This window comes from Nannizzia gypsea, genomic scaffold (assembly GCF_000150975.2).
Source record: "Nannizzia gypsea CBS 118893 supercont1.6 genomic scaffold, whole genome shotgun sequence".
In the NCBI taxonomy this organism is placed as follows: Eukaryota; Fungi; Ascomycota; class Eurotiomycetes; order Onygenales; family Arthrodermataceae; genus Nannizzia; species Nannizzia gypsea.
The window spans coordinates 1,035,111-1,060,382 of record NW_003345196.1 but is presented as its reverse complement, the minus strand read 5'-3'; the positions used below and the strand labels follow the sequence as shown (position 1 = coordinate 1,060,382).

Here is a 25,272-nt window from a genome sequence, read left to right as displayed (position 1 = left end):
ATTCGACCATAGCATTTCTATTTGTTCCGGAGCGCGAATTCAACGAAAAGAGGTTGTCTGCATGTCAACCGTTGGATATGTACGCTGGCGGCAAGGGTGTGCATACGCTTCTCTCTGCATCTGGTCGTCTAAAAATGGGGCCCGCAGGCAGGCAGGTGAGATTAAGGGCGTACTCCGTACGGAGTAGTCGACTCAAGAAGCCTGCTAAACTTGACTGCGGCAAAACCGGATATGAACTGCTTTGCGCTTTCACTAAGACCCTTCCATGTACTTCGTAGACGGCTGTCGGCGAGTTCAATGCTGCTGAGATTGACGTTAGCGAACTTCCCCAGAAGCAAACCCATGGGACAGGCCAGTGTTTCGAACAGCCATGGTAGGATCCAGACAGTGTTTCCCTTACAAACGACAAGATGATAAACATAATACTCCATATCAAGCCCATCATTGTTCTTTAGACGCTGCTCTTGACTGCTTCGTCGTCGTCTTTCTCTGCAAAAATCATTGTCAGTCGCATCGTCGTCGTCGCGGATTTCCTTTTCGGGTGTCGGGAACATTAAAGTCACGTGAAGAAAGTGATGACAAAGACTCGCTGAGTAATAACATGACTAAGTGATTACAGATGTTCACGTGACTCGTTTACTAGTGACTAAGCAAAATATCTCCCAGCCAATAAGCATCGAGCCCTAAAGCGCAACCCACAAAGACGCAACAGGAAAAAAAGTCGCTAAGCGAAAGTCGAAAGTTGAATCTTCAACTTCAAGTCTTTTCCTCCTTCCCTTGAAGAAGAAACCAGCAGCACGACTTGGACGAACTCGCCGACCACAACCAAGCCGCCCTTCCGCCCACTTATATCAGCTCGTCGACTCACGGTTAAACGGCTTCCAACATGTCTGACGGGGAAGTCGAGGTCGAAACCGGCGCCTACAATGTGCTGCCCAAGGATGTCACCGCCGAGATGGGCAACATCAAGCTCTTCAACAAATGGAGCTATGAGGACATCCAGGTCCGGGATATCTCCTTGACGTACGTCCTTCCATCTTTTTCGCAGGCCGTTTGCTGCGCGAGATTCGTTTCTCCCCGCTGGAACGAGAGAGGAACATACAAAGCATTGGATTGAATGCTGGGAAGGAGTCTTAAACTGAGCGCAACTGGAAGCTGACATGCGCATATAGCGACTACATCCAGATCCGACAACCTGTCTACGTTCCTCACTCTGCTGGCCGATATGCCGCTAAGCGATTCCGAAAAGCTCAGTGCCCTATCATTGAGCGTCTCACCAACTCCCTCATGATGAACGGCCGAAACAACGGAAAGAAGGTCATGGCCGTCCGAATTGTCGCTCACGCCTTCGAGATCGTACGTGAAACCACCTTCAATCCTCGATGGATATTCTGAGATATCAAATGTGGCAGAGTCAATGGCCCAGCTAACAATTTGTCCAGATTCACATCATGACCGACCAGAACCCTATCCAGATCACCGTTGATGCCATCTCCAACTGCGGCCCCCGAGAAGACAGCACCCGAATTGGCTCTGCCGGTACCGTCCGTCGCCAGGCTGTCGATGTTTCCCCTCTCCGCCGTGTCAACCAGGCCATTGCCCTCATCACCATTGGTGCCCGTGAAGCCTCTTTCCGCAACATTAAGACCATCTCTGAGTGTCTTGCCGATGAGCTGATCAACGCTGCCAAGGGCTCCTCAAACTCCTACGCCATCAAGAAGAAGGACGAGTTGGAGCGTGTCGCTAAGAGTAACCGATAAAAAAAGAAATACAAGGAATACACATTTTCCATTGGGGGTTATTGCGTTTTTTTCCCTGACGTGTTGCGCATGGGTGTGTATGTGAGGCGAGGACGGAATTGTCCTTTTCTTCTGTATGGATTCGGCTCTTTATTTTGCGTGTGAAATTTGGGCCACGGTAACCATATGGTGTTAAAAGGGACAGGAAAAATCCAAAACGGATGACCTTTCTTCTAATGTAGCCGCAATGCAAACTATCATGATCTACATTTCAATAACGAGCCATTAATTCTTAGAATTTGTACGATTATGGTCGAGAGAATGTAGGTATCACGCCAGTCGCAGGTAATCCTGAACGTTACTGCAATTTCAATTTTAAATACTTTTCAGCAGCCATATTCTTAGTAAACTGTCATGGCCATCAGCCTCGAGCAAAAATATGTTCTTTATTATTAGCACTGCAGGAAGTAGGTTAAAAATTTGGTTGCTAGAGCCCGCCCCAAAGTACCTAGGTCAAAGTTAGTGTATCATGAAAAATTGATAAGATAGTAACTTTTTATCTTTGCACTTTCAAACATCACAATCACCATTAACCGATCAACCCCCTTCAGCCAACTAACTAGAGCACCATGGGGAAGCGCAAGTTAGGCGCGTTGGAGAAGGTCGATGCTGATCTGTTCGTGATACCCGTTTCCACCTTGCTATGTGCTGACTCGTGTCCATGGCAGCTAAGCTAACACCTTCGTTTCCAACAGAACAAATCTCCAGTATAAAATTCGACGAGACCCAAAGTACGTTGCATCCCTTGTTATCCAGACTAAGCTGTATCTGATATGCTGGAATCTGTGATTATTTTTTCCCTGTGGCTAACCAGCTCTGCTGCGCAACAGATCATACGTTGAAGATTTCCGAAGCCAGCACCTCCAATATGAAAACCACCGTGAAATTTTCATGGCTGCGCCATCAGCTGCTACTGATACCGGAATTATATCCTTGATAGATCTAGTTGATTTCGTAGCGCATGTTGCTGAATGCTATCCAGAAATAACGAAAGATTTTCCGCAGGAGCTGATTGAGATGATTTCGCTCCACCATGCAGTTCTGAGTCCAGATTTGCGGGAGAAAATCGTGGGCAGCTTGGTGCTATTGAAACGAAAAGAGATAATTGATTCTTCAACGTAAGGATATTGCTTTTCTTTTTTCCCTTAACCTAAACTGACCTGAATCTACAGGCTTCTTCAAACATTGTTCCCCATTTTAGTATCGACACCAAGCAAAACGCTCAGAGCATTCCTATTTCAAAAGATAGTCTCAGACTTACGTTCAGCTAATGCAAAGACTACAAACCACAAACTGAACAGGACCATCCAGACGGTGCTGTTTAACCTGGTCACTGCTGACCGGTCTTCAAGCAAAGCTCTCTGGTCTGTAAAAATCACTCGAGAACTATGGAAACGCCAGATATGGACGGAATCAAAGGCTGTTGAAATAATGAAAGAAGCTGCACTGGCTGATAATGAAAAGGTCATTATTGGCGGAGTCCGTTTTTTCCTGGGTGGCGATAAAGAAAGAGAAGAGCTTGAAGACGAGAGCAGCGATGACGATGTCATTGATGTTGGTAAAGTCAAACATCAAGCTACTATCAACAAGGGGTCAAAGAAAAGAGCAAAGGCCATTGAGAAGGCGAAAGCGATCGTAAAGAAGAAGGAAAAGAAGAAGAACGCTCCCCATCCGCTAAATTTCTCGGCCTTGCATCTTTTACATGACCCTCAGGGTTTTGCGGAGAACTTGTTCCAGAAACACCTACAAAACACCAGGGCCAAGCTGAACCTTGAACAGAAACTACTGGTACTACAACTGGTTTCTCGATTAGTTGGTTTGCACAAACTCACCATCATCCAACTATACTCCTATTTTCTGAAATACCTTACGCCTAAACAGCCATCTGTCACATCGTTCCTTGCCTCTCTTGCTCAATCATGTCATTCCCTTGTTCCTCCAGATACCCTTGAACCTTTGATACAGAAGATTGCAAATGAGTTTGTCTCCGAAGGATCTGCTGCAGAGGTTGCATCAGCAGGTCTCAATGCCATCAGAGAGATATGCGTTCGACAGCCACTGGCCATGAATGATACTCTTCTACAAGATCTTGTGATGTACAAGAAGAGTAAAGACAAGGGCGTGATGATGGCTGCTAAGGGTCTTTTGAGTTTATACCGTGAAGTTGGCGCAGAAAAGCTGAAGAGGAGGGATCGTGGTAAAGACGCAGCTATGGGCTTGAAGGTTGGGGAGAGAAAATCACAACGATATGGAGAAGAGGAAATTGGTGAAATTGAAGGCCTCGAGCTACTGGAAAAATGGAAGGAGGAGGAGAGAAGAAAGAATAGGAGAGAAAATGGACTTCCATCTGACGGGGAGACCGATGAAGACGAGGAGAATGAAAATGATTGGGCGGCGTGGAACATGGAGGAAGATGACAGTGATGACTCTGGCGGTTGGATTGATGTCCAAAGTGACGTTGATATCGTATTCAGCGATTCTGAAGACGAGGGACCAACTACCAAGAAGGCTAAAACCGACGATAAGGTTACTAACGCTGTGGATGAGAAGGTAACGGAAGAACCTGAGGCAAAGAAGATATCACGTCTTGCAACAACCCGCATTCTCACGCCTGCTGACCTGGCCAAACTCGCCGAGCTACGAGCTGCCGCCAGTGTCAACGCCTTGCTTCCCGAGAACAAGCGCAAGAGACTGCTACAGCAAGCTGCTACGAACCGACACACTGACGATTCTCTGACTGCTGCAGAGATCGAAGGCCTTGCTGCTCTCTCGGCTGGAAAGCAGACCAGGCTAGAGAAGATCGCCCACGTCAACGAGACCAAGACTGATCGCTCCGAGTTCAAGAGCAAGCTCGCCCGCAAAAAGGAAACCAAGGAGAAGCTGGGCAAGAGCTCAACGAACAAGGAGAAGGCCAGAAAGAAGAACTTTATGATGACCCTTGGTAAGGCGAAGGCGAAGGGGAAGCGAAGTCTTGTTGAGACCCGGGCGACGCTGAAAGCACACCATGAGCGGAATAGAAGGGGAGGGAAACGAGGCAACCAGGGGTAGACATCCGCACTGGCTATATACACTGTAGATTGGTTAATATACATAGACGTCTCTTTTCTCTATTCGTCGTCTCCTGTCATCTCTCCTCACCACAGCATCCATCTGATATCGACCCCGACACGTCCCAGTATCGCGTCTGCCGAAAAGGGTTATATTGGCGTCTAAGAAGCGCGTTTCCTTTCGCGCTTCGCGTTTTTTTGAGTTTGTCCCAACCTCCAACTTTTGCGACTTCACAGAAAATAAGACGCTGCAGGCGACTTTCTCCCTTATCATCGCAGCTTCAACCACCGCCACTGCTATCACAGCTATCACAGCTATCTGAGCTATCTGAAAAGCTATATCAGCTACCCCGCCTCTTATCAGAAGTTCTTGTTATTGATTTGGGATTATAATATAATATCAGCTTGCATTTTCTCGTCTGCGAAGGCACAACTAGCACCATGGCTGCAGGGACTACCCTATCTGCCTCGTTGAAGAAACGAAGATTCCAGGTCCCTATCACGCAATACTTCTCTCCCTCTCCTTCACAGCAAACTGGAAGCGAACCCTCGTCACACTTCAACTACAACGCACCCACACACTCTGCGCACCCAACCCTGCCTGCCACGATACAGTCGTCTCTCCTGGCAGTTGGCATGCGAGTTCGAAAGGCTGTACCGGAAGGGTACCGAACGAAAATAATAGCCAAGCCAAACTATCATCAACCCAAGGCTACAACCCAGAATGAACAATATACGGCCAGCTCAATATCCCCTGCACATACGGAATTAATCCCTTTCAGCGGTGCATTCAAGGTTGGGAACTATGGAGTACAATCGTTCCCTGAGCCTTCCGCAGCCATGGTTGGACCAATGGTGACTGGAAGACAACTGGACGAAGAATCGCTTCCGTCGAGTAGCCAGGAGTCCACGCAATCATTTGATTCCTCCGTGTCCCTTCCAAGGCCTAACCCCTATAAGCGTGGTTTCGACGAGGACGACGAGGACTTCGAGAGCCAAGATGTATTTCCTTCACGCATTTACCCTGCACATTCGCGACCCACCCTACAGCCGAGAACTGGGAGGCAAAGAACATTATTGAAGTCGTCCCCTGCCTCCTCAACACTGAAAAGAAGCCCAGAGCAGGAAGACCCGAGCGCAGCATTCGTTTTTGATAGTGTTGGCGGCGGAGATTTTGACGATGCTGCTTTTCTGAAGAGAAGAGAAGATGTTGACGAGGAATACTTGCGGGAAGCAAGGGAGGTCCGGATGAGTGGCGTTTAACCCCTTTAATATTGTTCTAATCAGCCTTAACTAGGCATTGTTATTTTACGCTATGTACCTTATCATCGTCAGCGTGTGTACTTTTATGAGTTACCCGCGTCCCTAGAACATGCAGGTCTAGTGTAAGGGATGCGGAAAATTTTAGTAATATTATCATTATTCCCCGAGGGTTTTCCAGAACTTTCACTGTGCATTGAAGCCCAAGACACCTGGATATATGTATGCATTGGCGTCCAAAAAATATCTGTCCCGGACGTGCGAGCCATGCCATGCCATGTTGACGGGAGATAATCTGCATAACATTCTGTATACGGAGGTTTTACCCGAGTTGAGTTGCGGGATATTCGACTTGGCCTGCGCCGAGACTGGAATTCCGTTGCTGGGCAGCTCGGCAGGCAGGACAGAGTCTTCTTGGGCGGCACGGCACCGTGCCCAGTATTTATGTCTGCAGTCGCCAGAAGAGTTTGCCAAACAACAGCCCCTGTGAGGCAAGACATTCTATCCACTGCGCAGTGGACGGAGGCCTGTCTCACCCGGCCGCCCCTGATGAGACTTCTCCGCTTTGTATGGGGGAGCAAGCAAGCAGGCTTTGCCCTGCAAAACACAGGACTAAGGCCTGTTTGGAATCGAGTCAGCCCTAACAGAAGAAAAAAGACCGATACATCACTGGATTCATCCACTTGACAGCTTCGAGTCGAACACGAGTGCGAGGTTAACGAAGGGGGTAATTAATTAAAGCTTTCATCGAAGCTTTTCAGCCTCGACGCTATGCCCGAAATTAAGATATTTAGCTAGGAAGGATTTGCTTTTCGATGGCTCGGCAGACTTTGTCTTGATCGTAATCACAGCATCCTCGGCACTGTAGCCGATATAAGCAGCCCCTATCCTGTTTGCGCAATATGTAACAGCCTGCTGACAGTTGAAACAGGGGAGTTCATGTCCATCATGGTGGGAGTTCGACTCGTTAAAACACCCCTTGAGACTTAAAGAGTTCAGGCTAAACAGAGAGATGGGACGGAAGAAGGTTTGACTCGAAGGGCAGCACTATCGAATCCGCGGATAGGCGTAGCAAGGGTGGCGAAGCGACACCTTTGAATGCTGTTTTAGTTTGTTCTAGTTTGTTCTCCCCGCGTGAACGATAGGCTTAAGCGGAGAATGCGGCCTGGCAGATGATATCGGCCAGGGGATTGTAGTATAGTACGTGCTAAACGGATGGGCAAGCAAGCATTGCCTAAAACAAAAAAGCAAAATGTTATGGCACATTATTAAAAAGAACCTAGGTCAAATCTGCGGAGCGGTTAAAACAAAAATATAAGCGAAGGCATTACATGCCAGTTGAGCAAAATCCTGCAAGCCCGAACAGAGACGGCCCGCATCCTATTCGTGGCCGTACATCCCGTCTCAGAAAACGCCTTATTCCACGATTAAGACATTCTTCTAATGGTCTGTGTCCTGTTGGTGCATCCAACATCCTGTGCTGCAATTTCCATCAGGTTCTTTAGGCCGGGTGAGTTTTGAGTGTAGCGAGCATTGTACTTGACAATCTTCTTGAGAGCATTGAAAGACGATACATCGATTGTGAGTGGCGCGGCACTGAGATACCAGGCTACCTTATCACTACATGGCGGCGTCGTGAGTGACCCGGTATATGCGTAGATGTCATGGGCATGAAGATGATCGATGACCTTGGAGAAATCAAGTCGCTTTGTCTTTGTAATTGTGCCAGGGGTTTTAATCTGATGCAAGTTCGCAAACACCTGACTCAGAAGTGGAGTAGAACGTCCATACGGCGATAGCTCCACAAAGAATGCAATCACAGCAATCGATTTATCTGGACAGCATATCGCATCCGTGTTAGCCGTAACCATATATAAGAAAGGGGGTATAGGCGGGGATTCGGATGTTCAGGGGAGAGATTGGAAAGGGAAATAGAGTTAAGGTATCTATTGGATGAACTTAATGAACTTACCTGGAGTTTGGAACACGAAGTGAACCTCCATTGGGGAATATTCCTCGTCGATTCGATGCTCGCTCGGGGTATGGAAATGGAATTGTGCCAGCTCATAGGCTTTCCCAGCAGCCTTGAGTTTTCCTCCGACAATTACCTCCACGGTAGAGCCTAGGTTTTCAAAGTCTGCCATCGGAACGTTGGGGATGCTCATGGTAACCGAACCCTTAGGTACCCGCGGAATGAGCTTTGTGTTGATAACAATGGGAGACTGCGTTGCGCCATGCCCGCACTCTCTGTTGGCGGTAGCATTAAGGCCAACCCAGTGGAGGGGACCACCTTCGCCAGTATAGTTGAATGTTGCCACTGGGACCTGTCCATCAAGGTTGACTTGACGTGGTGCTAAACTGGTTCCATAAAGACATGAAGCAGAAGTAGATGTGATAATGGCAGCGAAGGCTGCGAAATGACGGTAAAACATCATGATGGTGGCTGGCTTATGATTGAAGGACAGAGCAACAGAGGCTATGGTGGAGGAGAATCATGGAGTTTTATATCTGAGGGCTCCTCGGAAATCCACTATTTAAGGCCCCCGCGATATCAATCTAGCCCCGGGTTTACCAGAGAAAAGACCGCACTGTAGGGATAGAAAGGAGTGCCAGACGCCCCTAAACGGTTAGCATGTAAAAAAAAAGGACCGTTTAGTGCCGTCGTGTTCTGCAGATGAGAAATATTAAAGCCAGCTTATTATATATGTGGATCCGATAAGTAGTAACGTAAGTAACTCCAAAATTGACTTCAGACGGAGGCGGACGCTAGGTATGTACGCACGCTTCTTCTGCCGTGTTAATAATTCTTTGGTTTTTGATCCCGCACTCCGTAAGTCGCGCTTCCGCGGGTTACGAAAGAATCTATACCCCTTTAGCCTGTAGTAGCCATCAGGTAGGGGTACAACACGGCTGTAAGGACACAAGCAGGTACTGTGCTCAAAGCGTCATTTCTCCATGTCTCTGACAAATATGCCATCGCGTCATAAATCACGGTTCCTGGTCAAGTATGAAATCGATTCTTGCGCGCTCCATAGCATGTGAGGCTCAGCTCTGGAATGAAGAGAGTATAAATGCCTTTGATCGAGGCTTAAATAAAAGAAATCGTAAATCTGTAGTTCGAATACTCCATGCGCAGGCTGCCTTGGGGTTGGTTCCATCCGGCCGATATCCGTTGGAGCAAGGGATGGGTGTCTAGGTGGGAGGGCCCACGTCAACCATTTTGTCTCCGTTACCAAAGAGGCCCGTTTATCCGGCGTACAATTTTATAAAAAGTGATTGGTAAATTGATATATCTTTGCTGTTATTTGGAGAAGATCTTCGAGGCCGTGCTGTAGTCGAGATAACTCTGAGAAGAACCTCAAGGTGTATTTCGAAAAAGGATTAGGTAGAATACCGCATATTGGGAGCCAAGCCAATTCGCGGAATTCAGGATATTATGTCTTTCGGTAGAATATGTCTAGCCAGGTATATATCTGATTTGCCAACGGCAGGAGTCATCTCCGGTAGGCTTGGCCTCGAAGATGTGCTGAAAGGTAGAAACTAAGGGGATCACAAACCACCCTCCATATGATTGTAACAGAAATTCGACAGGGTCATCATAACACAAAGGTATCAAGGAGATAAGTCAAGCAGCAGAACTCCTTTACCTACTTCACGTGTTACCTCACGGCATGGCTTTCGCGGGGGGCTCGAAGTGACAGAATCAACGCACTCATCTCCCTGTCCCCCTCCATGAAAACTTGATTCTCCTGCATGCGGTAGAGATAGGCCATTCTGTTCCTTATCTCTGCCTCTCTAATATATGCTTTCTCCTTTTTGTTGCCGATGCCTGTCGTATTGAGGTCATCTGCGCTGGTCATGTCGACCATGAAATAACGGTCGGGACGAAACCCGCCGGCCGACTATCAGCGGGAACTCGTGGAGATAGACCATCACGAGGAGGATATATAGCTATCAGCAGTCTGAGCAGCTGTTCTTCTTCTTGTCGACAAACGTCCTGGCTCTTCCACGTCCTTTTTCTTCCCCAACTCTCGACATTCTTATATTCTCTATGTATCTCGTCGTCTTTCTTTTAAACGGCTTTCCCGTTCACCTGCTTACGCATTTATGACTAAGCGTTTTCGGACTAACCTTTCTCCCTGGTCTCGTGACCATCGCCTCCCAACTGAAGCGCGAAAGTCGAAATCCAGCGACAAGGCGGAAGAAGCTGAAGACGAGGAGCGACGACAAGAAGGATCTCAGCTCGAGGAGCGCGGCTGAATAGGTTTTTAAGACGTCGGCCAGTGTTCTGTGCTTTGCGCTGTCTCGTTCCCACCATTCAACACCAGGAAGACCTGTCATGCAGTGGCCTGAGTGAGGCGCACCACATCGCTTTCGTCCTAGACCATGGCGGAGGATAATCCGGAACTCCAGGCGGCGCTGCGAGAGCTCGACGCAGAACTGGAGGTATGATGATCTGCTTCTTACTTTGTACTATCTGTTCACAGCTGTGGGATGCTAACGATTATCGAATGTATGGTTTAGGATGGCGATATTACGGAGAAGGGGTAAGTGTCATAGCTCTCTGCTTATCAAGGCTGCCATTAGCAGCTCGGCGGCGGGGGTTTGATAGCCACGGCCATACGTATAACCAGTCGCGGCCACATGTTGCGTTTATTACAAGTTATAGACACTTTGTATCATAGCGATTGACCTCTGATATAGGTACCAGAAGCGCCGCACACTCCTTCTATCGCAGTACATGCCAAAGCCTGCCGCCAGCCAGCCGGAAAACCCACCCCTGCACAGACCACTAAGCTTTGAGCAGATACCGCGCGGCTCTGAGACTATCAATGTCTCGTCTGGGGAACACCCAACTGATTCTGGAGCTCAAGCACCGCTTTCTCTGAGCGTTGCTCCGCTAAACACACATCACCAGCCAGAGCATCACATGCCTACACACCTACTTGGTGCTTCTAGTGGTGAGCATACAACGGAAGCGGAGCCTAATTATGGTCACTACCAGGGCAGCCAGCTGTCAAGGATTCAAGAGCAGGAGTTAGGCTTCTCCCTTGCACCCACTGCACCACCTCCTACAGCTCCTATTGGGCCTACGGGCAATCGAAAACACTCAGTGGGCTCGTATGACTCGCTATTCCTCCCCAAGGGTCCAACGGATAGCTATGAAGCCTCCAGAGCAGGGACGCTGGTAAGCCAAAATTATGCATTTAACCCGAATCAACAGCCGGAGATAGAACCACCCACACGCCACTCTACTATCGATTCGCAGCAAGGCTACTTCTCCGACTTTGCTGGTCACCAGCAGGAACCTAGGAGAGACAGCTATGGACAGAGCTTCCAACGGTATTCTCAAATGGAACCCTTTTCCCCCACCGCGAACATACCTCCCGCTCCAATGCCAATGTCAAGCATGCCAGGTGGAGCTGCGGTCAACCATCTTCTTCCGCTCGAACCCCGAGATATCCCGTTTGATGTCCAAGATCCACATAATTCCAATCTGCCAATGTCGAGCTTTGATAATATTCCGACTGTTCTCCGACATCGTGCACGAACGCTACCAAAACAGCCGGCATATTGGGTTCTTGATCAGCGTGGCAAGGAAATCGCATCAATTACTTGGGAGAAACTGGGCAGTCGAGCAGAGAAGGTCGCTCAAGTTATACGCGACAAAAGTAATCTATACAGAGGGGATAGAGTTGCCCTGGTGTACAGGGACAGTGAGCTCATCGAATTCGCTGTGGCGCTAATGGGATGTTTTATCGCTGGTGTTGTTGCAGTCCCGATCAATAACCTGGAAGACTATGCGAGCCTAAACGTTATCCTCACCTCGACACAAGCTCATCTCGCTTTGACGACGGAAAACAATTTAAAGACATTCCAGAGAGATATCACCACCCAAAAACTTAACTGGCCAAGAGGCGTGGAGTGGTGGAAGACAAATGAGTTTGGCAGTTATCATCCAAAGAAAAAAGACGACATTTTTGAGGGTGGTCCATTGTCATCTTCCACTTTATCGTCCTTTTCTGTCCCCACTGGTGACTTGAGAGGCGTTGTCTTGAGCCACAGGACTATCATGCATCAGATGGCTTCATTCAGCGCAGTCATTGCATCCGTTCCACCTTCTCAAGACAGCCCGAAATCTCCCGCCGAGATTTTGATGACCTACCTAGATCCTAGACATGGTATTGGTATGATTCTGGGAGTACTCCTGACTGTCTATGGAGGGCATACAACCGTATGGTTAGAATCTCATGCTGTTGAAACTCCCGGTCTATACGCCAGTTTGATCACCAAATTTAGAGCTACTCTTTTGGCTGCCGATTATACTGGGTTGAAGCGAGCTGTTTACAACTATCAACAGGACCCGATGACGACAAGAAACTTTAAGAAAAACGTTGAACCAAACTTTTCTAGCTTGAAACTTTGTCTTATAGATGCATTATCGGTTGATTGCGAGTTCCATGAAATTTTGGCTGATAGATGGTTACGTCCACTACGAAATCCCAGGGCCCGAGAGTTGGTTGCTGCTATGTTGTGTCTACCAGAGCACGGTGGAATGGTGATATCCATTAGAGACTGGCTGGGAGGAGAAGAGCGAATGGGCTGTTCCCTTACGCACGAAATGCATCCTGTTGAAGAAGACAAGGATAGTAAGACTGAAGATAAGGAAAAAGCAGACGAACCGAAGTCTACCTTTGGAAGCAGCTTGATTGGCGGAGCTCCTACGGCTTCTCCAAAAACAGAGACTCCGAGAAACGAACTGAGTGAGGTATTGCTGGACAAGGAAGCATTGAAGAATAACGATGTCGTGGTGCTCGCGCTGGGCGAAGACGCTCGGAAACTCGCAGATACCACTCCGAACTCGGTAAGAGTAGGTGCTTTTGGATACCCCCTCGCCGACGCTACTCTTGCTATTGTCGATCCAGAAACTGGACTTCTTTGTACACCAAATCTTATTGGAGAGATTTGGGTCGATTCCCCTTCATTGTCTGGAGGATTCTGGGCATTGCCAAAACACACCGAAACTATCTTCCATGCTCGTCCGTTCAGGTTTCAAGAGGGCAGTCCCACACCAGTAATCGTGGAACCAGAGTTCTTACGAACGGGCTTACTCGGGTGTATCATTGAAGGGCAGGTTTTCGTTCTTGGGCTATACGAGGATAGATTGCGCCAAAAGGTAGAATGGGTTGAACATGGGGTTGAAAGCACCGAGCATCGTTATTTCTTTGTTCAGCATTTGATTCTCAGCATCATGAAAAATGTTCCCAAAATCCACGACTGTTCGGCGTTCGACGTGTTTGTTAATGACGAGCATTTACCTGTTATCCTTTTGGAGTCATATGCGGCGTCTACTGCACCAATTACTTCCGGTGGTCCCCCGCGTGTCCTTGACACCTTACTCCTGGACTCGCTTGCAGAGAGGTGCATTGAGGTTTTGTATCAGGAGCATCATTTAAGGGTTTACTGCATCATGATAACAGCACCTAACACCTTACCACGATCGACAAGAAACGGCCGCCAGGAAATTGGAAACATGTTGTGCCGCAGAGAATTTGACAATGGCACTCTACCTTGTGTTCATGTCAAATTCGGCGTTGAAAGAGCAGTGCTCAATCTCCCTATCGGTACTGATCCGGCAGGAGGAATCTGGTCTCCTTCATCATCTGCTGTTCGTCAGGAGGCACTGGCAATGCAAGAGAAACAGTACTCCGGTGTTGATATCAGAGATGTAATAATGGACGACCGGACATCCACTCCCCTGAACAACTTCGCTAGCATCGTTGATCTACTTCAATGGCGAGTTAGCAGACAGGGAGAGGAACTCTGCTATTGCTCTATCGACGGCCGCGGCCGTGAAGGCAAAGCTATTACTTGGAAGAAATTCGATACCAAGGTTGCCGCTGTGGCAGCATATCTGAAAAACAAAGTCAAGCTTCGACAAGGAGACCATGTAATACTGATGTATACCCATTCCGAAGATTACGTATATGCTGTCCATGCCTGTCTCTGCCTTGGCCTCGTTATCATTCCAATGGCACCGATTGACCAGAACCGATTACCTGAGGATGCCCCGGCTTTACTGCATGTGATTTCAGACTTCCATGTTAAGGTGATACTGGTCAACAGTGACGTGAATGATCTACTCAAACAAAAGGTTGTCGCCCAACATATTAAACAGTCAGCAAATGTTCTCCGGGTCAGTGTGCCTCAGACGTATAACACCGCAAAACCTCCCAAACAATCTCACGGATGCCGACATCTGGGGTTCACTTTGAGCGAGGCGGTTGTAAAGTCTCATTTGCCTGCAATGGTGTGGACATATTGGACACCGGATCAGAGGAGGCTATCAGTACATATTGGCCACGATACGATTATGGGCATGTGTAAAGTCCAGAAGGAGACTTGCCAAATGTCTAGCTCTCGTCCTGTTCTCGGAAGCGTTCGAAGCACCATGGGTCTCGGATTCATCCATACGTGTCTAATGGGAATATACGTTGGTAAGTTGTAAGATATATATTCTCAGTTACATACAGTATAACTAACGGACTTATTTAGGCGCTCCCACCTATCTGGTATCCCCGGTTGATTTTGCTGCCAATCCATTGTCTCTCTTCCATACTTTGGCTAGGTATAAGATCAAAGATACCTATGCCACTGGGCAAATGTTGGATTATGCCATGAGTAGCATGACCGCAAAGGGATTCCAACTTCATGAACTGAAGAACTTGATGGTTGCAACTGACTCTAGGCCAAAAGTGGATGTTTGTATGTCTCCCAAATATGTCTATATTCCAAACTTACCCCAATGCTGACATTTTAACCTAGACCAGAAAGTTCGACTTCATTTCGCGGCAGTCGGCCTCGATCGAACTGCGATTAATACCATTTACTCACACGTTCTTAACCCAATGATAGCTTCGAGGTCCTATATGTGTATTGAGCCAATTGAGCTTTGGCTCGATACACTATATCTCCGACAAGGATACATCTACCCCGTTGATCCTGAGACGACGACTAACAGCCTGCTTGTCCAAGACTCAGGTATGGTTCCTGTGAGCACTCAAATTGCCATCGTGAACCCCGAGACATGTTGCCTGTCCCATGTCGGAGAATACGGGGAGATTTGGGTCCAATCTGAGGCGTGCGCGAAGGCTTTCTATGGATCTATGCAAGAATTCGACCTTGAGCGCTTCCGAGGGCGTATTGTTGATGGTGACCCGGATGCTGTCTATGTTCGCACAGGCGACCTAGGTTTCTTGCATACAGTTACGCGACCGATTGGGCCAGGTGGGCAGCCTGTCGAGATGCAAGTTCTATTCGTCCTCGGCGGTATCGGAGAAACGTTCGAAATCAATGGCCTTAACCACTTCCCCGTTGATATCGAGGTCACTATAGAAAATTGCCATAGAAATATTGTCAAAGGCGGCAGGTAGGTGCCTTCATCCCTTATATAGTAATTTCGTCTTGCAGTCATAATGCTAACAAATGTCCACAGCGCGGTCTTTCAAGCGGGAGGTTTAACTGTCGCTTTGGTAGAAGTTACTCGCAAAGCATATTTGGCCTCCATGGTGCCTGTTATCGTGAACAGTGTGCTAAACGAGCACCAAGTAGTTACGGACATTGTGGCCTTTGTTCCTCGTGGTCATTTCCCTCGATCCCGTCTAGGCGAAAAACAACGTGGAAAGATTCTAGCCACTTGGGTAACGCAGAAGCTAAGAACTATCGCTCAATTCAATATCCGTGATGGTGGTAGTCATGATATGAAGGCTGGCGAAGCGCCAGAGCGACGCCAATCTTCTAAAGCCGGCAGTATCATGGATTCCAGCATCCTTCAGCACCAAACTGCATCCCCATATCCTGAAGCGGAAGACTATAGTCAAATGCAACAGCCGCCCGTTAGTGGCGCGGCCCCTGGTGCTTCTGAAGGTATTGCGGATTATGTCGATCCATCTCTAATCGGTGGAGACAATGTTGGGCACTATCAGGATCCCGGCACTGTGAACCATGATGTATCACATCAACAGCCTCTTCGTGCTCAGGAGCAAAGCATTCCTATCGGGGAAGGTACAGGGGTTATTTCACATATGGGTAATCCAGATATTCAACGGGTCCAGAGCCCTGAACGCTACTCTGGAAACAGCAGTGACAGCATAAACAAGACTGCTTCTCCAGCTGTTCCCTCTGTTGGCGGTGAGATTCCTCGCCACAATAGCGCGTCCCCTCCTCGAACCGGTCTGCGCGTTCATAATGGAGACGAACATCTTCCCCGCCCACATTCAACAGCTCCAGATTTTGGGATTTTCGAACAGGCGCAGTTACTACCTCCAGTGAAGAGGAAAGAAGTGGCCGCCACGTACACTCTACCAACGAGAAATAGCAGTATTCAAAAAGATAATTTCCATGGCACTCCTATCGGTACCACCGGCCATGGAAATGGGGGAATTCATGACAATACGCAATATGACGACGAAGCTTATGATATCATCGATAATTGGACGGAGGATACAGGTGCTTCTCACCCTCAGCACCAATAATGAATGCTACTTGGACAGGAGGACCTATGACAGAATCTCTTTGCGATTATGTTGCGCTTCTGCCATTCTAACGCTCTAACATCTCAAGGATAATGACATGATGTACGCTATGTAAAATCAAAAGAATAATTTATATTTGATCTGCATTAAAATAAGTTATTTTTTATTTTTCCTGCTCCACCTTGCAAATGATATAACTAGCCGGCAACTTGTCAAATGCTGTAGATGGAAGCACAAGTGAAATTCGAATGGAACAATATGCTAACACCTGAAAGAAAGATATTAAATAAGTCTGGCAAAATAGCCATTCCAGAATGCCGAGGAGAAACATAGTTCGTTCGTTTTAAAAGAGATCATATCTTCACAAGTTCTCTGCTGCGGATTCCAACGCATTGATATTTACCTTTTTGTTCTCTGATCCATTTGGTGAGAGCGGCATATACCCCTGTAATTGCTCCAAGGCATCAATGTCCGCCTGGCTAAAGTTTTGCGTACGAGTTGGACGGAATGGAGTGCTTGCACGAGAGGTTAAGAACTATCCGCAATAATTAGCTTTGCCTGTATTTTTGCACTGAGGGGGAGGTGGGAAGATAGCTTACCGAACTAGCGGCGCTCAACAAGGCGATTAAACTGGCCTGGACAACATCACGATGGACGCCGACACCCCATACGCTCTGGGAGCAGCCCTCAGCAGTACATTCGATGTATGTTGCGGCCTTGACATCTCTAGTACGACCAATAGCGTGCTCGGTATAGTTAACGACGTCAAGATCGATACCCAGGGAATGCAAGGCATGTGCAAGAGCGGAAATTGCACCAGTCCCGACACCAATAATGCCATGTTGTGTGCCGTCGATTTCGATGATACCGGTGAAACGTCTCTTCAAGTTCTGAGTGTTGACAGCCTTGCCTGGGGCAGGAGGAGCTGGGGTCGTTGAACGATCTGCTGTGATGTTGTAATCTATCAAGTTGAAGCGAGGGTTTGTCTTGAGGTGATAAGCTTCTTCAAACAAAGAGACGATTTCGTTGGGTTTCAATTCGCGATTTAGACGGTCTGCATCCTTCTGTACAATTTTGCTGAATGCAACTTGCAAGCCACGAGGGAGGTCCATTTCCAAGCTGCGGAGTATAACCCAAGCGACACCACCTTTCCCACTCTGGGAGTTGACACGAATGATGGCCTCGTAGTCTCGGCCAACGTCCTGTGGGTCGAGAGGGAGGTATGGCATCTCCCAGGGATCGTCGTCTTTGAGGCCAGCGGCAGTACGGGCTTGGAACCCCTTTTTGATAGCATCTTGATGGCTGCCGCTGAAAGCACAGAATACCAGTTTGCCCGCATAAGGCCAGCGTTCGTTGACCGGGATCTTATTGCACTCCTCTACCACTCGAATAATGGAAAGGATATCCGAGAAATCGACACCGGGTGAGATGCCCTGGGTATATAGATTGAGAGCAAGAGTAACGAGGTCAACATTGCCTGTTCTCTCACCATTTCCAAACAGAGTGCCTTCAACACGTTGTGCACCAGCCATCTGAGCGAGCTCTGCTGCTGCAACAGCACATCCTCGGTCGTTATGTGGATGTAAGGAGATACAGACCTTTTCCCTCTCAGAGATGTGGGTTGAGAAATATTCAATCAGGTCAGCGTATACATTAGGGGTCGACATCTCCACGGTAGCCGGCAGGTTGAAGATGATGGGTGCCTCTTCACTTGGTCCCCATGCTTCCTTAACGGCCTCACATACCTGCAGGGCAAACTCAGGATCGGTATCGGAGAAAGTCTCGGGGGAGAATTCAAATCGCCATTCTGTGCCTGCAGTTGCTGGGTCATCCTTTGTAATAGAGCGAGCGTACTTCGTACACCGCACCGCCATTTCCATACTCTGTTCCTTGGTCATATTGAAGATGATGCGTCGGAAGCATGAACTTGTAGCAAGGTAGATGTGGAGAATGGCTTTCTTTGCACCTTTTAAGGAGTCGACGGTGCGTCGGATGAACTCCTCGCGGCAGGGCGAGAGAACCTGTAGCCAGACATCATCTGGGACGGTTCCGGGAGTTTTTATGAGATGCTGCGTAAAGTCGAAATCAGTCTGGGATGCTGATGGAAACGAGACTTCAATCTCTTTATATCCGATGCCAACTAGCATGCGAAAAAATCGAAGTTTTTGCTCCCCATTCTATGAGTCAGAGGTTAGCAGTGTAACATGAATTGATAAGGATTTTTTTTAAAGAAAAAATATCCAGCGAGAAGCTGGAATGAAGTGATATACTCACCATTGGGTCGACCAAACTCTGATTTCCATCTCTGAGATCTGTGGCCAGCCATCGTGGTGGTTTGTCAATGGTCTTGCTTGGCCATTGACGGTTTGGCAGGTCAATTGGCTGGAATTTTTTGTATTTTTTGGAGGGATCCTTGAGCCTACATCAAAAGGCAAATCGAATTGATTAGTATCTCATATAGTTGTAAAAATGATGTAGGGAGCAAGATATCTCTTACATCGGCATTTTGGCTAGATATGCTCAGCTATGACCGGGGGAGCTCAGTTTAAGCGGGAAGATGAGATAAGGCCTTATCAGATGTTGCAGGGAAGAAGCAATTGGACAGGGACTAAGTACAAGGGGGTGTGTGGCCCAACAAAAAATCGTGAAAAATGATATCCAGGCAGCTACCTCAAAACTTTTGACCCGAAGATGACAAAAAATATTGAAGAAGTTCATATAAGTAAGAAACGAAAAGCTTCAGGTTCGTCTGCTTTAAGTCATTTTTCTGCCACAGATTATGTAAACGCCTGTGCTCAACGCGGTGAGTCAAAAATAGCCATGCGACTGCGGTCCGAGCTTGAGCCGATATCGGTGTTAGTCATTAACATGTGAGTGCTAATAGACCTATTATCATTGGCCACTTGACGCGCGGCAATCTTTCGATGAGACGCACGAGCCGCTACTATCGTCCGCTCCGCCATTATTTGTCCTGTGCCTCCTTCGAAGGATCTATATCTCAAGCTGAACAGCTGAGGTTCGACGACGCTGAAACTTCCAAGTCTCCGTGATATGCTTTGCTGTTTGCTTCCAGCTACACTTTTGTAAACGGGGCGATGACCAACCAGAGTTGCGGTTACTTTCTCCTTATTTTTATCCAGTATCTCCCAGGGCCTAGAAGGATACAGCGTGTCTATCATCGTTAAACAAAAGAAACGGTTGCCTAGCGCTTCTTCCCTGCTTTGCCACTCTTCTTCTTACCCTTACTTTGGCTGCCGGGCTTAGCTTCTCGTTCAGCCTTGCCCTTTTTCCATACACGGCCCTCTTCTCGCATCCGTGTATCGTCCAGCTTCTTCTTATCCTTGCCGCTGAGCTTCTTCTTGCCTTTCTTTATGGAGTCTGGTCCGTTGAGCTCTATCAATCCTCGCTTTTTGGACTCTCGCTTGTCCTTCTCCGACTCAAACCACGTGCGCTTGGGCCTGGACATGATCTCCTCCTGGTGGTCGATCAGGTTCTTTCCGCGAGTGACCTGCATCTCGGCCTGTGCCAACTGCTTTTCCTCCTTTTCTTCCTGAAGAACTTCTTCGACTTCCGTTGCTAGGTCGTTGACTTGTTCTGCCCATTTGTCAGCCACAGCTGGCTCTATCACTCGGCTCACGATTTTCGCGCCTTGTGCACGCCCAGCTTTAACGGCCTCTTTGACCACCTTTCTGTCTGGTTCTGCGGCGATAGTGCACGCCCGGCCACTCCGTCCAGCACGAGCTGTACGTCCGACTCTGTGTAGGTAGATTTCGTGTGATTGCGGTGCTTCGTAGTTGATGACAGTCTCAACGCCCTTGATATCAAGACCTCGAGATGCAAGGTCTGTGGCTAGGAGGTATGATACTTTCGCATCTCTAAAGTCCTCCACACTTTTAATTCTCTGTAAAATAAAATGTCAGTACCTGAAACGGCTGGTTACTGCCGGCATATCGCTTAAAAACGTACCTGCTCCTGGCTCATGCTTCCATGAAGTTCAGCGGCCTTCAAGCCCATAAGCCCAAAAATGATTCGAACCCTGTGAGCTTCTTTCTTTTGCCGGAAGAATACAATGACCCTGTTGGTATAAACAGTTTTGCACAAGAACATGAGGTAACCCAGCCGTTTATCCTCTCTTCCAGGCCGCAGTCTGACGAACTCCTGAACGAGAGTACCCACGGTCTGCTTCTTTGAGTCAACCATCAATCGAACAGGCTTGTTAAGGCCAACACGAATAAGTTTATCGACGGAGTTAGTCATGGTGGCAGAGAATAACATAGTCTGCCTAGACTTTGGTATCGTGGTCAAGATTTCGTTCAGCTCCTCAGCAAACCCATCTTCAAGCATTCGATCAGCCTCGTCAAGGACCAATATTTCCAATGTATCTACGGTGAAACTTGCTGAATTCCTCATATGGTCAATAAATCGACCAGGTGTAGCAATGATAACATCAGGGCGCTTCTTCAGAATATTCTCCTGTTCTCGCAGACTGAAACCACCCACCAGCTGACAGAACGTGATATCAGTGAATGTAGCCAGCTTCGTTGCAACGTTATAACACTGCACAGCCAATTCTCGAGTAGGCATCAGAATAGCAACTCGACTCGTCGGGACCTTTCTCGGTCGGTAGAGTAAACGTTCGAGTATAGGAACGATAAAGGCGCCAGTTTTACCTGAACCGGTCACTGCGCCGCCAACCACATCTTTACCAAGTAGGGCAACGGGTATCGTTTTTTTCTGAATGGGCGTGGGTGCCGAGAACCCTACCGATGCGAGGCCTCGGAGGATGGGACGGGACAGAGAAAGGTTCTGGAAAGAAGCAGGCGCTCCAGAAGCGGACTTTGGTTCGGCCACTTGTTCCTCGGGAGCAAAGAACTCGTTTTGTTTGCGGATTTCCTCATCGTCTTCGCTTTCACTGCCCCGACGCATCTTCGTCCGATGCAAGGTCATCTGGATGTGCACCACAGAAGCCACAGAGTTGGTATCGTCGTCATCATCACCATCGTCCTCCTCTCCGTCTAGAGCCGTATTTTCTTCTCCATCTGCTTCAGACCCAGTTTCCTCCTCCTCCTCCTCCTCCTCACTTTCTGATGCACCCTGAGCTCCCATTCCAAACGCATCAGGAGCAAGAAGTTCGTCGTCATCAAGGTCCACCTGCATATCGTTATCTTCCCCTGTGTCTAGTTCACCATCCTCCACGTCTTCATCCTCCTCAGCAGCTCTCTTTTCGGCCTTCTTTCTCTCACGTTCTTCCTTTTCTAGTTTCTTCTGTCTCCTTCGGTCGAGGATAGCATCAATGTCAAAGCCCTTCTTTTCTGCTGTTTTAGTCTTGTTTCTCCCTTCATCTCCCCATCCATCGAAATCTTCCACTAGTCCACCATTCGCAACACCACCAACATCAAACTCGAAATCAGGGTTCAAAACGCCATTCTCGTCTTCACCGAATTCATCCTCTTCTTCTTCTGCGTTATCAGCAGCGGCCTTGCCTATTTGATTGCCATTGGTATCATTGTTTCCCCCTTTCTTATGCTTCTTCCGTTTCTTCGAGTGTGCGCTTGGTTCAACTTGCGGGTTTTCAGGTTCGTCTCTTCTCCGTTTAATACCAGAAACCCTTCCATTGCTATTACTAGCGCGCTCGGTATCGGAGTCGGTGTTGGGGGCCTCCTCATCGGACAATGTGAAGACGAAATCGTCTTCAGGGCCAAGGCGTGCCATGTTACTGTATCGTTATCCTCAATGGTGAAATGGATAAGGAGGAGTGGCGGGCAAATTAGCTATATCTCATACCCACGGATGAATTGCATATCCTAAGGCCAGGATATCAGCGCAGAAGTCTTTAATACAATTAACAGTAACTGGAATATTTTCTTGATATTAGTTTGAGCCAAAAGGTTTTTTTTTTTTTTTTACTTTTTTTCTGCCATGATGTCTTGAAAGCGGTGAGGCAAGTCACGCTTAGTCATCAACCTAAATCGAACCGCAAAAAGACAACATCAAGAGAAATGGAAAAACGGGCATCTAGATACATCAAAGCCGATAGACATGTTCAAAGCTCATTATACTCCCATGAAGGTACAATATGACTATGGCTGCTGATAACTCAAGCCCACTGGCAATGATAGAGTCCACGTCGTAACTGGTTTGATACCGGAAATCCTTGAATTGATCGAGAGAAATGCGCCTTGGGTATCATGCTACCGACAAGGGCAGAAACTCGAAAGAAACCGCAAGATACAGATTCATTCCGTTGGGAAAAAGTCGTCTACTCGTTCTCCGGGATGCCGGCGTTTGTGCTGTACACCATGTATCCAGCGTTGACCCTAAAGGAGCGGCGTTGGCAAGAAGTCGCAAAGGTGATGGTGAAAGGTTTACTTACCTGGTCTTCTTGTTGACTCCAAATCCTCTCAGGCAACCCTGTTCTTCAAAGCCGAATTTCTTGTCCAGCCATTCCTTGGTCCAAGTATACTCTGCAATCTCTTCGTCAGAGTGGTGGACGACTGCACAGAGCCTCATGACTGGGCGAGACAGCCCAGAAATGTACACGTCCTTACCCCGAGAGAACAGTCAAAAATATACCCCCCTCGGGCCTTATATTTGGGGTCACAGATCTCAAGCATCTTGTCAAGGAGACAGCTTGCGACTCCTAACTTGAGTCTTTTTGGGTGAACGAACAATTCAAGGTCATAGGAAAACCTCTGGGTAGAAAGAGGCCCGGTAAAGTCGCTGATGCAGCAGAAACCGTACAACATCTCCGCTTCATGATTCATAGCATGCCAGGCATGGGGGTGTCTCTGCACAGCAACAATGAAAGGGTAATTGTCTCGCTGAAGTTCGTCAATGTGCTCTCTCATTTCGTCGTAGGTTATTTCTTCTGTGTCTGCTCGGCGTAGCGTGTTTCTGACATACCAGTTGAACAGCTCAACAAGGGCAATGATATCCTTTGGCTCGACTGGACGGACATACATGTTGAGCTTCGGTTCGAATGGCTTTGGTTCGTTGGAAACGGAGTCTGGCTTTGGAAGAATGGCCAAGAGCTTTCTTTCCTGTTTTTCTGCTTCTTTGAACTCTTCCTCTAGGCGGATTCTGAGATTCCAGTTGTGCACATAACCAATCGCAGTCTCGTGAGCGTGCTTCAAGTTCTCAGGGTCGGAGGCATCTCTCACGGTTTCGGGGTAGACAAATGTTGAGGGCCCCATTCCAGTATCAAGGTTTGCATGATATTCCCCGTTTCTAAAATCGTCCTGGGTCATATCCACGATGAAACCGACTCTCATTGTCTTGTCCAACCAATGGCGAAATTTTTGAGCGAAGAACTCGTCGCCATATTTCTCCCATGGACGATATTGCCAGTCCACTGCAACCGCGCTAGCCGTATTTCCAAGGGCCCATTCGTTCATTGCCGGACCAGATTGCTGCTCATCATCAGTGGGGCGAGCATCTCTTCTTTCAAGTTTGCCTTGAGCCTCGTTGGTCTTGTCTTTGAGGCTTTCCGCCAAATCAGTCAAAAGGTATAATGGGTGCTCTTTGCAGAACACAGAATCTGGGTCAACCCCAGGACCTTGACGGGCAAGATTCAGTGCGATGGATTCTGGCGACTCCTCTGGTAAGAGGCCCATCACTTTCTTTCCATATCGCTCCATTTCTTTTTTTTGGAACTCAAGCAACTCCGCCTTCGTGGCCTCCTTGATACGGTCGATGGCTGTAGCCGGGGGCTTTATAATAACGCCATTAGTTTCGGACCCTTGTTTATGGGTTGATCTTGCTGGAGGGTTGTGCTTCCTAGGGTTACGTCCACGACTAGGACGGCGTTTATGAGGAGGATGATTTTCGTTATTCTCTTGTACCTGGGGGTAGTTCATCTTGATCTGACCAACAGACTTAGGAGCCTTCAAGGTTTCGTCTTTTCGGAAGCCGTATGGGATGTTAGGTCCGACCATACGCAGTTCGCCTTGTCGAAACACGACCTCATCCGAACCGTCAGAGTCTCCTGCTAGGTTACGGTGAGATTTCAGTTGAAGAAGCTCTCGAGTTATGTTTATGTTCTGGAGTAAGTACTTACCAGCCAACTGAAGATCTTGTGCCTTGTTGCTCTCACCAGCTGGTGTTTGGCTTGGCTCAGCTTGCTCTCCCTCCATCTTTATGGAAGAGGTATCTTTTGCCGTTGCAGACGAGGAGAGACGTGGTGTCATACCTTCAGATGGACTGATAGCAGCTGGAGTAGACACGCCAGTTGCTGCTTGGTCACTGGTCACTTGGTTGTCAGTGGTGACGGCTCTATTCGCGTTTGGCGAAACGTGAAGTGAATGTTCTGTTTCCGCCGGAGCGCCTAAAATCCGAGCGGGAGCTTTGGCTGGGGCTAGGGCTGGAACAGCAAGTCTGCCTGAGCGAGAAGCTGCCATATTGGTAGCTGGTACGAGGGCCTTTGACGTATTGCGTGGCCCATAGTTGTTACTCGCCATGGCCTTGAATACATTGATAGCAGCAATGTAATCACCCCACTGCTCAACCCCATTGATGCCTTGCTGGTCATTCTCTTGACCCTGCTGGCTGGGCTCTGCCATCGTGACTGTTCTGCGGATGCTCCTATCTAGGTATCAGGTTAGCTCAGGAAGCCAGAGGAGGTTGAAGAGCAGG

The 25,272-nt window shown here is 48.1% G+C and overlaps 8 protein-coding genes across 8 annotated transcripts; 4 read left to right on the top strand and 4 right to left on the bottom strand.

The window, feature by feature from the left end:
• Window positions 1–886: 886 nt before the first annotated feature.
• Window positions 887–1,760, top strand: MGYG_06998 (40S ribosomal protein S5; the record flags this gene model as incomplete). The annotated part of the gene is made up of 3 exons (XM_003170954.1): window positions 887–1,023; window positions 1,173–1,356; window positions 1,443–1,760. 3 exons carry the CDS (start codon window positions 887–889, stop codon window positions 1,758–1,760), a joined length of 639 nt encoding a protein of 212 aa, XP_003171002.1.
• Window positions 1,761–2,368: 608 nt separating this feature from the next.
• MGYG_06997 (sda1) lies at window positions 2,369–4,847 on the top strand (the record flags this gene model as incomplete). The annotated part of the gene is made up of 4 exons (XM_003170953.1): window positions 2,369–2,415; window positions 2,495–2,530; window positions 2,630–2,917; window positions 2,972–4,847. The coding sequence occupies 4 exons, from the start codon at window positions 2,369–2,371 to the stop codon at window positions 4,845–4,847; spliced, it is 2,247 nt and encodes a 748-aa protein (XP_003171001.1).
• A 440-nt stretch (window positions 4,848–5,287) lies between these two features.
• Window positions 5,288–6,109, top strand: MGYG_06996 (hypothetical protein; the record flags this gene model as incomplete). Its single annotated transcript, XM_003170952.1, has 1 exon — window positions 5,288–6,109. The coding sequence occupies one exon, from the start codon at window positions 5,288–5,290 to the stop codon at window positions 6,107–6,109; it is 822 nt and encodes a 273-aa protein (XP_003171000.1).
• A 1,424-nt stretch (window positions 6,110–7,533) lies between these two features.
• On the bottom strand, window positions 7,534–8,541 carry MGYG_06995 (carbonic anhydrase; the record flags this gene model as incomplete). Its single annotated transcript, XM_003170951.1, has 2 exons — window positions 7,534–7,940; window positions 8,079–8,541. The coding sequence occupies 2 exons, from the start codon at window positions 8,539–8,541 to the stop codon at window positions 7,534–7,536; spliced, it is 870 nt and encodes a 289-aa protein (XP_003170999.1).
• Window positions 8,542–10,492: 1,951 nt separating this feature from the next.
• Window positions 10,493–16,641, top strand: MGYG_06994 (meiotically up-regulated 62 protein; the record flags this gene model as incomplete). Its single annotated transcript, XM_003170950.1, has 6 exons — window positions 10,493–10,552; window positions 10,631–10,653; window positions 10,811–14,604; window positions 14,663–14,872; window positions 14,933–15,536; window positions 15,603–16,641. 6 exons carry the CDS (start codon window positions 10,493–10,495, stop codon window positions 16,639–16,641), a joined length of 5,730 nt encoding a protein of 1,909 aa, XP_003170998.1.
• A 361-nt stretch (window positions 16,642–17,002) lies between these two features.
• Window positions 17,003–19,146, bottom strand: MGYG_06993 (2-isopropylmalate synthase; the record flags this gene model as incomplete). The annotated part of the gene is made up of 4 exons (XM_003170949.1): window positions 17,003–17,176; window positions 17,241–18,818; window positions 18,916–19,060; window positions 19,139–19,146. The coding sequence occupies 4 exons, from the start codon at window positions 19,144–19,146 to the stop codon at window positions 17,003–17,005; spliced, it is 1,905 nt and encodes a 634-aa protein (XP_003170997.1).
• Window positions 19,147–19,843: 697 nt separating this feature from the next.
• On the bottom strand, window positions 19,844–22,353 carry MGYG_06992 (ATP-dependent RNA helicase drs1; the record flags this gene model as incomplete). Its single annotated transcript, XM_003170948.1, has 2 exons — window positions 19,844–20,542; window positions 20,608–22,353. The coding sequence occupies 2 exons, from the start codon at window positions 22,351–22,353 to the stop codon at window positions 19,844–19,846; spliced, it is 2,445 nt and encodes an 814-aa protein (XP_003170996.1).
• Window positions 22,354–22,900: 547 nt separating this feature from the next.
• Window positions 22,901–25,199, bottom strand: MGYG_06991 (hypothetical protein; the record flags this gene model as incomplete). The annotated part of the gene is made up of 4 exons (XM_003170947.1): window positions 22,901–22,958; window positions 23,015–23,103; window positions 23,190–24,628; window positions 24,698–25,199. 4 exons carry the CDS (start codon window positions 25,197–25,199, stop codon window positions 22,901–22,903), a joined length of 2,088 nt encoding a protein of 695 aa, XP_003170995.1.
• Window positions 25,200–25,272: the final 73 nt, after the last annotated feature.